This window comes from Notechis scutatus, chromosome 2 (genome assembly GCF_049901735.1).
Source record: "Notechis scutatus isolate UNSWTSFEM ecotype Mainland chromosome 2, rNotScu1.2, whole genome shotgun sequence".
NCBI lineage: Eukaryota > Metazoa > Chordata > Lepidosauria > Squamata > Elapidae > Notechis > Notechis scutatus.
Genome location: NC_142010.1, coordinates 117,632,185 through 117,645,972, shown reverse-complemented (window position 1 = coordinate 117,645,972; position 13,788 = coordinate 117,632,185). Strand labels below are relative to the sequence as shown.

General features: G+C 36.4%; 1 protein-coding gene across 3 annotated transcripts in view; it reads right to left on the bottom strand.

Moving 5' to 3' along the window:
* The window catches only part of RPTOR (regulatory associated protein of MTOR complex 1), a 409,502-nt gene extending 396,686 nt beyond the window's left edge, over positions 1 to 12,816 (bottom strand). For 2 of the 3 annotated variants that reach the window (XM_026667262.2, XM_087955978.1), the window contains exon 1: positions 11,335 to 12,807. In XM_026667262.2, coding sequence (XP_026523047.1) covers positions 11,335 to 11,496 — 162 coding nt within the window. In that variant the 5' untranslated portion in view covers positions 11,497 to 12,807. Of the gene's footprint in view, positions 1 to 11,334 lie in introns of all 3 variants that reach the window. The other variant, XM_026667263.2, reaches the window with a different exon arrangement.
* Positions 12,817 to 13,788: the final 972 nt, after the last annotated feature.

Sequence of the window (13,788 nt, the reverse complement as noted above, 5' to 3'; positions counted from 1 at the left end):
TACAATATGTGCTAGATTCCTACTGTAGCTTATTAGTTGTACTTGTTTTTGTTTTTAACGTTTATGTTCAACAAAGTATGAAATGAATTTATCTTTCCTTTAATTTCCACCTTAGATTACCTAGTGCAACAAAATTCTAATTTCTCTGATATGATTCAGCTCAACTTTATTTTAAACTGAACAATGTTCAAGCATAGATCTAAAGCAAGTTTCTAATAAACAGCAAAATTAATAGTTCTTTTCCTAGTAAATGGCAAAATGAATAGATTTAGTAAAAAAAACTCTTTATGGACCGGTACTACTAATTTAGGAGCAAAAATGAAGATTCAAATCATACTTGAATATACATTTTCCATTTGCTTTTTTCCATAATCTGACAATTCTTCAGACTATAACTGAACTATTTTGAAAATATTCATAAGGGTTATGAATATTTCAGATGTTTCCCACAAGTTTAAAAACTAATGAATTTTACTCCTCCACAGTGACTCAACTTCTTTAGACTGAAGTAATAAATATGGGTCCACAGTAAGGTATGGGGACTGCAGAAACATAAACAATAAAAATAATTTAAGAAGGATGTTGGGAATTGCCAACGACTATATGAAAAATGCATCAGAACATGCAATTCATCCAGGACTTTGAAGGTTCTACCTCTTGCTAATCATTCTCAACTCTGCAAAAAGGATAGTGTCACATAAGAACTGTACAGGTAGTCTCAACTTACCAACATTTGTTTAGTGACTATTTAAAGTTACAACAGTGCTAAAAAAAGTGAGTTACTACCAGTCCTTGCACTTAAGATCATCACAGCTTCCCCATAGTCACCTGATTGCAATTCGGGTTCCTTGGCAACCAGCATGTGTTTACACAGCATCCCAGAGTCATATGGTCACCATGTGCGATCTCTCAGGCCAGCTTCTGACAAGCAAAATCAATGGGGGAAACCAGATTCGCTCAACAGCCATGGGATTCACTCAACAACTATGTGATTCACTTAACAACCATAGCAAAAATAATCATAAAATTGGGCGCAATCACGACTCACTTAACAACCACACTGCTTAGTGATGAAAGTTCCAGTCCCAATTGCAGTCATTAAGTCAAGGACTACGTGCACTTCATTAAATCAAAAGGTTATAAGAAAGACTGCATCTTACTCACTATCTGTAATTACATACCTGAAACATCATTCTTAAATAACAAATATGATCCTAGAGGAGACACATTGTCAGAGGAAATTATTAATTACATTAATAATGTTTTATTATTACCCTTACACAAGTTCATATTCACCCATTCCTGAAATATCATGGGGATATTAAAACTATTTAGAGCTTCTAAATTGCCATCCCTCATTGCAAATATCTAGAGACTTGGACCAACCAAGAGAAAGCAAGGAAAATTATAATCACAACTGCAGAAACATTGCAATGCAGAAAAAAAAGAAGAGAGAATGAAGCTATGATTTTAAATCAGTGATACTATTCTATCAGTTTATCATTTGTAAACCCCTCCTTTGCAATTCAGCCATCTGAATATTAATACATTATTTTATTTAACCACAGCTTATTGCACTGTCAATAAATAATATTTAAGATCATATATACCTAAACATTTTGAATTTTTGAAAATTTAAGATGCCCCCCCCTAAAGATCTTAGTAGTTCCAAAAGGAAAGGCCATTTTGAAGATAACCCCCTCCCGAAGGCTCATCTAGAAAACTAGCTTGTCTTGTACAGGTCCCAATTATGAAATGTTTGCCGAGAATCTCCCAGTGTTTAGCAGTTGATGGAAACATATAAAACCAGCTTGGTGTAGGGGTTAAGAAAAACTAAAAATTGGGAGAGTGTGAGTTCTAGTCTGCCTTAGTGAGAAAGCCAGCTGCGTGACCTTGAGTCAATCACTTTCTCTCAACCCCAGACAGGCAGCAAGGGCAAACCACTTCCAAGAAACCTTGACAAAAAAAACTGCAGGGACTTGTCAGGCACAACTGAATGGAAGAAAAATAAATCTTCTGAAAACCTTTAATTGTCCATTTATTTTATCAGAATTTTAATCAGAATTTTAATCGTGATACTTATGATTTTAGCTTAACCTTTTTTTATCATTGTAAGCTTCCCTGATTATCAGACTGATAAAAAGGCAGGATATAAACTCAGCACACACAAAAGCTATAGTGACTGTGTACTTTATATGTATGTATGTATGTATGTATGTATGCATACATACATACACACACATACACACACACACACACATACAGTATATTAATCACACTATTCCCTTTCAGGGTAAACAGAGTTATATAAAGTACAGAAAAAGACTAAACAGAAGAAAACAAAACAACAAAGTTGTTAAATCTACTTTAAATCTACTTTACGCTAATACCATACACTATGCCTCTCCATTAGTTTGTATCCTTCTCCTTGTTTTCATGTTATTGGTTATACCAATTTGTTCTTTAAACTTCTTGTCTGTCTGTCTGAGGATCTAATAAAAAAGCCACTTTCTAAGTCTTTCCCTTTTCTCAAAGCAGTCATTCTTCCTCCATATATTTGTTTTGCCATTGTTAAACAACAATCAACAATAACAATAAACAATACTCTTTGTTTATTCTCCCTGTATGGGGAAATATCTCAATGTATTTCTTACACAGCAGTCACTCACTTTTGAATTCAGTTCAGCACCCATTCATTCTTGACTCTATAACTTTGATCTTTCATATTTCAAAACTAACCCATTCCCCAATGTTTAAGCTTCTTGTGACAATACTCAATTCTCACATCTAATGAAGTAGGAAATATACACAGTTATACACAGCCATTTGCACTTCTTTTCAGAAGCATTTTTTTATACCTGGTCAGAAATATCCACTACCATTCCAACAGCATTTGCATATCTTAAAATGTGTCCCTCCATTTTTCCCATTTTTAATCAGCATTCTATCAAGGTATACCAATGAATCCACTTACTCTGGTTTTTTTTTACCACTTATATATAACTTGCAAATATTCATTCTATCTTCTCCATCAAACACAGCTGTCTTGTCTTTTGACAGCTTAATTTTCAGATCCATATTCCTCTATGCATCATACAATCTAATATTCATTGCAAATAATTCAGATTGTCTGCCAACAACACAACATCATCTACACACAAAGATAGAGATTGACTTCTCCAATCAACCAACATAATCCTAACATAACCCTAGGATTTCCTTATACATTTATCCATAAATATATTAAAGAAACATGGGAATATCATACACCATTGTCTCATTTCTTGAGTACATTGAACTATTCATTTAACATTTCTATTTGTTCTCAAATATTTTACTTCCATCCTATACTGCTATTAACATATTCAGTAATTAACCTCTAGATTCATACAAACTTTCCAAAATTTGAGTCTATTTGCTTTATCATATGATTTATCTAAATCAACATACAATAAGCTTCTTTTTCACATGCATACATTTCCCATTTTGGCTTAAAATAAATCTGAAAAAGAGCCAGGTTATGTTTAATAAATTCACCAAAGAAAGAAAAAAATACAGCTGGAGAAGAACTAGCTGTACTAGACCACAATGTACCTTGACCAACAGATCTCAATGGAAGGTGATACAATAAAGGAAATTGAACGGCATGTTAAATGTGGTTGGTAGGCATTCTGCAAGCTAAGCATAATTTTCAAGAACAATCTCTCCCTATGCTTCAAAAGTATTCGATTAGTATGTGCTACCTGTTCTAACATATACCAGAGAAACATGGGCACTAACCTCAGAATCAATACAAGACCTACGAGTAGGATGAAAAGCCATGGAAATATACACGCTTGTCATCACAAGGCAAGCTAGAAAGACCTGCACGTGGATTAGAGATCGAACGAAAGTATATAATATCAAGAGAGTAAAATAATTGAAATGGAAATCGGCTGGTCAAATAGCAAGAAGAACTAATGACAGGTGGACCAAGGCAGTCATAGAATGGATCCCACTTGATAAAAGTGTCAACAAGAGAGACCTAAAACAAGATGGATCGATAGCATCAGCAAGTATTGCAAGCCCAATTGGCAAAAGAAGCTCAAAACATGTGGAAGAGGTGTTCATCCTACATTGGACAATGATGATGACATTTATCATCAACCCATCAAAGAGCAAAAAATGGTTCACATAACCCCACCTTGGCATAATATACTCCATTACCAGAATGTCTGTCATTATCCTCTCTTGTATTCTTCAAGTCAGAATTCTGCCAATCCTTTTTCCTTGCATTTTTAAAAATGTTATCCCACTCCCACCCTCATTTTTTAATTGATCTTGCTACATTTTTTTCTATAGGATATGGCTGTCATATCTAGGCTAAACAACGTGGACATTATCTCTTCTGGCAGAATAATCAAAGGCAGTTTTTAGTTTCTGTATGAAATTGACAAGAGTTGTCCATTAGAGAATCATTACTGTCCCTAATAGGAATTGCCATTTTGGCAGCTCCATCTCTCAAGACTGCAAGGATAAATCACGCCTGAGTGCAATCTGTGGAAGACTTGCTCTTAAGGAAAATTATAGCTGAGTGATGAAAATCTTGCATCTGTTTGGGGATATGTCATAGTGGTCAGGTAATGAGCCCACAGAGTGAAGTAACACGATTAGAGGAGTAGAAATGGCAGGAAGCACACCCATGACAACTACATTTGATTGCTGAGGTTGCTCAAATAGCTGCATCATTTGGGTAACAGCAATAGTCCATTAACTCATCTGTGCATCTTTGATACTGAAATAAAATACTGGTAGCCTTTCAGCACTCAGCTGTATTCCCAGATTGCCATGGAGTCAGCCACGAACAGGCAGCAAAGTAGCTTCCCTTGTAAGGGAAATTGAGGAATTGCTGAGATTAATGTCAATCTCTTGACATCTGATCCAAAAGCAAGATTCTCACAAAGGCTTCTTCAACATATTTATTGAAATAGAAAAAGGCATATTGTTACAGAAATCCTGTCAAATATATATATCTTTTCTTTAGCGCTCAATTTATTTCTAAGTTTGGTAAGGCCGAGATTTCTTCTTCCTCTTGTTAAAAGCCTTCCAATAAACAAAGCAGCTGGCTACCCACTTTTTCTGACAAAGGAAGAATATGCAGGTGTTCCTAGCTGATAATATTTTCAGCCATCCTCTTTTCCAGGTTTTAATAAGACCAGTAAAAGATCCAATAATCACTATCCCAGAGAAAGCCTTTCCGTAAGCCCACAAAGTATGACTGAATTGCATCAATGTTTTAGATGTTCAGGGATACAGGATAATACAAAAATATAGCACTAAGGAAAAATATCATTGGAAAGATGCAAGGAATTAAAGTTTCCCTTGGCAAAAAAAAACCAAGATAATATACAAGTAGTCCTTACAAGTTCATTTATTGACTGTTCAAAGTTACAACAGCACTGGAAAATGTGACTTATGGCCATTTTTCACAGTTACAATCTCTGCAGCATTCCCATGATCATGTGATCAAAATCCAGATGCTTGGCAACTGATTCATATTTACGACCTCTGCTGTGTCTCAGGGTCATGTGATCCCTTTGCAACCTTCTGACAAGCAAAGTCAATGGGGAATCCAGAATCACTTAACAGCCAGGTTACTAACTTATCAACTGCAGAGATTCACTTAACTGGCAAGAAAAGTCATAAAATGGGCAAAACTCACTTAACAAATGTTTCATTTAACTACATAAATTTTGGGCTCAGTTGTGGTCGTACATCGAGGACTACCTGTATCTAAATGACATAATAGAGCACACCTGATATATGGGATAGCAAAGCTTCAATAGGGATAAAAATATTCTGCCCCCACATGCACACAAAAAACAAAATAGAAAATGCATGAGAGATTATGCACATCAAGATGTACTGTTTATCCAGTGGAAGAGTTTCCTTTAAGAAAACTAGTGAATTGGATAATAGTACAGCGATTACAAAATATCATTAAAACTGACATTCAGAAGCATGAACAGAATTAAATATGAGAAAACTAGTAAAAAATGAGTAAAGACACATTCTCTGAGGGGAACAAATTGAAGAAGCACTGATATATCGCATTCAGCAGTTAAGATAACTTTCACCTCCCAACTGAGGAAGGTGCAGAAGCATATCTTCAAATGTCATTTAAAACAAAACAGAACAGAGGCCAACCAAACTTTCCTCAGTGGTGAGTTCCATAATTCAGTAATGTTTACCATACTTTACTGATCTTGTTTTTATTTAAGGTGCTTTCACAATTAAAGCAAGTGTTTGAAAATGATTTTTTCTTAATGTAAATACACTACAGACACTTTCTTGCAGATTAGCACCTATAACATTATATCAAACTACTTAAGTTACTTTTCCATGTTATTTACCCTTGTCTCACCTACCCTTAGGATCTGAACTAAGTACACTTTAAAACCATTAAATTCCCTTATAAGAAGAAACAAATACACTGACAACTTATTCACAGGTTTCTTTCCTATACATCTGAGTTCCTGTTCTTAATCGTTGCATGATCTTCTCCACAGAATTAATCAAGAGAAAAGACAAGGACCAATGAAAAGAAAATGGCCCTGCATTTAATCCCTTAAAATATGAATGCAGTGAAGTGGAAAAGTAGTTGGGCTTCTTTCCTTAGCACTGATATAAAGCAAACTTCTCCCACTGAGTCAAACTTAAATATATACAATCCTACTACAAAATATAGCAAAAACTGCATCCTTCCTCCTCAACCACTAAAACCAAATTAGAAGCATTGATCATAATACCCAGCAATAATCCTTGGGAATGATAAAGTTCTACCTGTATTTTTTTTTGAAATTGCCAATAAATCTATCCATTAATACAGAAAGACTGTGTCGCTTAAATAAAAAGTTTTATTACTTTATAGTCATTTCTATAGTTTTGCTTTCCATTGGAAGTATAGCACAGGTAGTCCTTGCATTAGGACTACAAATGAGCCCAAAATGTATGTTGTTAAGTGAAACATTTGTTAAATGAGTTTTGCCCATTTTATGACTTTTCTTGCCAGTTGTTAAGTGAATCATTGCAGTTGTTAAATTAATAACATGGTTGTTAAGTGAATCTGGTTTCCCCATTGACTTTGCTTGTCAGGTTTCAAAAGTTGATCACATGACCCTGGGACACGGCCATCATAAATATGAACTGAAGTATCTGAATTTTGATGTGACCATGGGGATGCTGCAATGGTTGTAAATATGGAAAATGGTCATAAGTCACTTTTTCAGTCCTGTTATAACTTTGAATGGTCACTAAATGAATTGTTGTAAGTTGAGAACTACTTGTATCTACTTAAGAAATTTCAATTTCTGGGTGGTTATTTTGTTTATCAAAACACCTCATTTATCTGGGTGACCTTCAGTGGATAATGAAGCAACAAGAATAAAAAATTGTTAAAATAAAAACATTGCAGAGATTTTTCTTTCCCATATGCTTTAGAAATCAACCAGAGCAAATGTGGCTCAATTCTTATTTCAATAGCCATTTGTAAATTAAAATCCAACACATTCAGGACTCTAGTTTTAATGAGCTAGTAGAGCTGAGATTTAATTCTACATTTCCTACTGTCTATAAAAAAAAACTTTGAATAAATAATAGATCAAAGGAGTTTCATTTTGATACTCTACAAATGCCATGGAGCATGCTGGGAAGAATAAACCCTTCATGACATTACAGAATTCTGGTAGTAAATATATTACAATTAGTCAGATTTATTAGAGTTCCTTTAAATATAGATTTTCTCACAACCAGTAAGACATTGAAAAATCTATTCAAATAGCTTCAATTTTCTTGTTACTAAAATTATTTACATGTAGTCCACGATATACGACCCCAATTGAGACCAAAATTTCCACTGCTGAACAAGATAATTGTTAAGTGGGGTTTGCTCAATTTTACAAACTTTCTTCCCAGTTGCTCAGTGAATCACAGTTGTTTTAAACTTCCTTCCTCCTTGACTTTCTTTGTCATGTATCAGCTGGGACAGTGTAACTCTTACAAATACATACCAAGTTGCCAAGTGGCTGAATTTTGATTACATGATGCTGCAACTGCCATGAGTGTGAAAACTGATCATGCCATTTTTTTCCATTTTTTGCAACTTTGAACACACTAAATGAATCATTGTAAGTCAAGGACTCTGTATTAGCAAAATTTTAAGAAAGCATCTCATATATAATGATGAAAGGCCCTTATATATCTCTGCATGCCATGTGGTTTCTTGTGCTCAGACAATCAACTTCAGAAATTAATCAGTTCAACTCCTAGTTTGTAGAGATTCTCAGTCATCCAGGTCTTGGTTGTCTCAAAGGTGCTTTTTCAGGAGTCAACTGGACTTTCTTGTTTTTTCATTGAAGACGTTTTGCTTCTCATCCAAGATGCTTCTTCAGCTCTGACAGGATAGTGGGGAATGGAAGGATTTATATTCCTTGCAGACAGCTGGTCATTTGCATCAGTTGAAGCACTTGGAGGTTTACCTGTGTCCTCAGGGTCACCCAAGTAGTGCTCCTAGTTCCTGTAGTCTGCAACTTTTTTCTCTGGAAATCCATCCCTACTCCCACACCATTCAAAGGATGTTCATCCCAAATTGTATAGCTAAAAGTCTATAGAAATTTTCAGTCATCCAGGTAATGCAAAATAATTGCAGACTACAGGAACCAGGAGCACTACTCAGGTGACCCTGAGGACACAGATAAACCTCCAAGTGCTTCAAGAACCCTCTAAACTGATGCAAATCACCAGCTGTCTGCAAGGAATATAAATCCTTCCATTCCCCATTACCCTGTCAGAATCAAAGAAGCTTCTTGGATGAGAAACGAAACATCTTCAAAGAAAAAACAAGAAAGTTCAGATAACTCCTGAAAAAGCACTTTTGAGACATTCAGCTCCTAGCCCCCCAAAAAATCAGTGATACTGCAGGATTAGCATCTGCCCATTGATAGCCATTCCCATCTCATCCTGATTTCCCCTCCCCTTTTGAGATTAAGGTGCTATAATGCCTGCCTCACATAATGACCTATTGTGTCTTTTTTCTTACCTCAAAAAACAAATACAGCAAGAAAAGATAAAGTGGTGGGGTGATGTTTAGTTGCCCTTTCTAGAATTACTCTACTGGAAAGCTGGAAGGAACACCGTCCAATTCAAGAAGAGGAAGGTGAAGAGATTTGCAGGCTGCCATGCAGTATTGTTGCTACATAGTTGAAATAGTGACTGCACGAAAGGACTCAAAGACAGTTATATCATTTCTCTCATATGATCCAAAAGGTATTTTCTCAAAAATAAATCCCACTTGTTGGAATGGAAAGCTTAAATAAAATACCCAGAGGATGCAGGTCATGGCCTGACACTATTTGGATATTTATTAAGAGGTGTATGTATATGTATAAATCAAGCCTCTTCCTGAATATGTGGATTCTCCCCATCTTTCTATTGGAATAGGAAGGAATTGAGAAACATTCACTTTTTGGTTCTGCCCACAACTGGAATTGTAGCTAATCTTGAATACAGATGGTTGAAAGCTCATTTGAAACTAATTAAACACTACACAAGAAGCTGTGTGTCTTTTCATTAACCAGAAGATAAATTAAACATTCCTTGTCCCTGACTCTTCATTGTGAGATGGGAGGAGAGGAAGAACATGGAAGCACAAAATGAAACTACTTAAATTCATTCACATCTTGCTAAAATTAAGTTTAGCATAACACAGACAAATTTAAAAATAAATATTACCTGGTAAGCTGCATGGCAAGAAACAACTGAGAAATAGCATATAAATTTAAATAAGCAACAATTACAGCTAGGTAATGCTTCTGGATTATAGAGCCAAATTCTGTTTGCTACTTTGATCTGTCCTGAGCACTCACTGCAAAACTGCTGCAAGTTCCTTTCTAAAGTATTTGCAATGGCAAGCTGTACTTGGGCCACAATATAAGACAGATTTTGCTATATACAAAGTTCTAATTGACTTTGTTATTGCAATGATAGCCCATTTGCATAATATTGTGCACCAGAAAAGAGGGTCTCCTAGGCACTTGTACAATAGTGTAATCAACTACAATCTGGCACCACAATGAAGGACTAGATTATATTTGGACAAATAGACAAAGTATTGTCTTGTCAGTATAACCATTTGCTTTCTGTTATTAAACAGAAAACATAGGACTTGGGGAAAAAAAAAACCAGGTATGCAGACTGTAAACCTAGTCAGCCAGTTAATTTTCACAACATTGCAAACAAAAACATAAAGCCCAAAGTTACATCACTGATAAAACTTACTTATCTCATTGGATCACTTTTTAAACTACTGTTGGATGTTTTGATTGGTTAGCTGATAATTCCACTTCTAAAGACTTCAAATGAAACAAATTAATTTGTCACATGTTATTTAAGGATGGTCTTCTCCCAGTCATATCTACCTGACCTAACCAGAGTGGGGAGGCAAGGAACGCTATGGGTCCACTCTTGTAACGAGGTACAGCTAGTAGGACCCAAGAAGATAGCTCACTCCCTGTGGAACATCATCCCCACAGAAATAAGATTGACCCTTACTTTGACATTCTTTTGCAAGACCTTAAGACCTGATTTTGACAACGGACCAAGGGAAGCCAGAGTGGGATGAAGCCCATCAAGTGGTTTATCTGACTGTTGTTGCCAGGAGGGCAGGGTATTGTTTTTTATTGTTTTTATATGAGATTTTTATCTCTGTAAATCAGAATTACTGAGAGTTTAGCGGCCATATAAATTATCTTAAATTAAAATAAAATAAAATATGTCATAAGAGCTAACATGCAGACTGTAAGTGTAATATCACTTTCAAAAGCAATGTATGTTATCCAAGGTCTCCTAATATTCTAAAGCTGTCAAAATATACAGCCCTTCCAATTTCTGTAGTATTATTAATGGAATCCGGTCTTGATTAAAAATATAAATACAATATGGTGTTCAATGTACGGCTAACAAAATTAAGCAATGAGGTTTATCAGAAATGCAAACTGCTTGACATACCTTCACTGATATTCTCCATCCAGATAATTTTCCAAACAGTAAATTATCATATTATTAAATATATTTATTATTTAAAAGACAAAGTACAAACTACTTAAATCTATCTTAACTGCATTCATGATTTGTTTATTGGCATGCACTGTAGCAATTTAACAAACTTTCAAGATTAAAGAAATCCCATGGTTAGAAAAACTTTGTGACTTCACTAAGGACAAGGTGTATAACTCAAATTAATCACAGTAAGAGAATCTCTTTTGTTTCCAAATAAAAGCTTCTGCTAGAGATCATTACCCGGTCTTTCATCCGCCAACTCTGAGCCAGTGATTTGGAGCCCTCAATTTTCTCACAGTGCCTCTTCTTCATAAAGGCCAAAGGCAAATTCCAGTCAGTCATGTCTGACTCATCTTCCTCCCCAAGGCCCAGGAGGGGTGACTGCAGCATATCAGACTCCATCAGGAAGAGTAGAGATCAGCCTTAACCAGTAGAGGAAAAATCACTACTCCAAGGAAATGTTTTAATAGAAGTAACTATGTTAGTTGTTGTTTAGCTTTACGTTTTATAAGATGCTTTTTTCAAAATAGATGCATGAATGTTATTGTTAAATTGTATGACAATGTTCCCAGTACAGCAGCTGGGAAATTCCTGGGCAGAATGGGTAATCTCAGAGAGTAATGTAATCACTATACAAGGGAAAACTATCTAGTAGTCAATGATCAATTGTTGTCTAGATGAAACAATGATCACAGATGTGCACATGGATCTTTTTTATCCCTCTTCAGAAGCAGGATATTATCTCAATATTCAAGAGATTTAGTGTGATCACAGATAACTCTTTTTATTGAAAAAAGTTCCTGCCCACAATACAATGATTTAGTTTAGGAGAAGACTATCAGACAATGCACACTTGAAATGAACTTTGATATGATCAGTCTAAAAGTATTTTTTAGATAGAAAACATGGCTTTCTATAAAGCAGAGCACTTGAATCAGAACTAAAGTGGAAACGCTGCAGTGAATGCCACACTTGGCTCTCTTGCTCAGAATAAAGCTGATGCCTTGCACTACATGCTGTAGAGAAACCGCAAGAAAAGCAGAAGTTGAGAAATCAGGGGTATCCAAGTTGGGAGAGTCGGATAAATTATCACTTCTAAAGCCACTCTGGCAGTGCAGTTCAACATATACTCTCGTTAAGGCAAGGATTTCTTTTCTTAATTTTTGATGGGACGTCAGAATATACTGTGAACCTCAGGGAGTGGATCTGGATTCAGACGTGAAGAATCTGAGCGCGGGATTCTTGGCACGGCGCAGCTACCAAGGACAGGCTTGCACTTTCATCTCCCGTTTTTGAAGCCAACGGGATGAATTCGGAAAGAAAGGAACGATTTGGCCGCAGGCACCTCTCTCTGTTCCAGGATTGACTGTATCTGTTCTCGGAAAGCAGCTCGCCGCCGACAAGTTCACCCTTCGGGGGAATCACTCCAGACCAAGCGATAAGACTCTCCCTTCTGGGCCCGTTTCCGACAGCGTGAGGCCAGAGGGGAGTAATCGTCCTACCCCCGCGGAGGTGCCTGCTTTTTGCGCGGCTGCAGCGACGGGCGCCCAATGCGACCCATTATGTTCCCCGACTCGGGCAGCTGGTGGTTCCTCTTCGCGGACAAGTTCCCCAAGTAGCGGGGTTTGGGAAGCTGAAGGAAACTGTTCCGGAGAGCCAAATTCTCCTCAGCAGCACACCAAGGAGGCAGCCATATTGCCGAAGACCAGAATGCATCGCAGCGACGGACCTTCAGGCGGCTCAAATCGAGTGAAACGCGTTCCGTATGGGCGAATACAAAAGAGGGAGGGTAAGAAGGGCCGAGCGTGAACAGATTGCTTAGCAACCTGCTTGAGTGGTCTTCCCTGACTTTCAGCTCCAAGTGTGCGGAACGCCCGGGGAGGTTGCCTTTTTTTCCCCTCTCCTTGAATGGTCGGAGTGGGCGCTTGTGGTAATCCGGAAATTTGGCCAGATGAAGAACTTCTGGTGTTTGAAACCTACTCCATGTTTTTAAGAAAGAAAATAAAAGCATTATACAAGAAATCTAAAGGAAAAAAAAAGAAATTAGAATTACTCACTTTGATTAAATATATCTCCTTAAAGAACAAAGATAAATCCAGATATTTAAATATATTAATTAGCTGGGTGCTTTAACTATTTACAAAATTTTCGCGATTACATAGATTTGATGTTCTTCTGGTTAAACATATTAGTATTTACTTACTCGTATTTATAGTGGATTAATTAAATATATATTGGGTTAATATTTAAATCTCTAAACCTTAGAATATTTGACCACTTAAGAAATTGAAATAAGATCTGTCTAGGATTACCTATAATAGAAAATTTTTATTTAACAACATATGCATAAATATGTGCACGGTATTTAAAGGAGAAGACAATATAACTCTACTAGGATAATTGATGGTAGATTGGAGAGAGCTTCTACAAATAGTTAAAATGGCAACAATAACTACAAATGTAAAATCAGGGAAGAAACCTACAACAGCGACATCTTCACCTCTGGGACAGAGATCGAGTGACGCAATGTTATTGGCGGAAAAGACAAGTTCTGCCCAAAGTTTGCAGGCAGTACAGTCAACGCTTGCCATGATGCAGGAAATGATGGTAAAAACCCATGAACTGATAGCGAGGAATCACGAAGACATGAAATTAGAAATGAGAACGGAAATAGGAGGAGTGAAGAATGACATA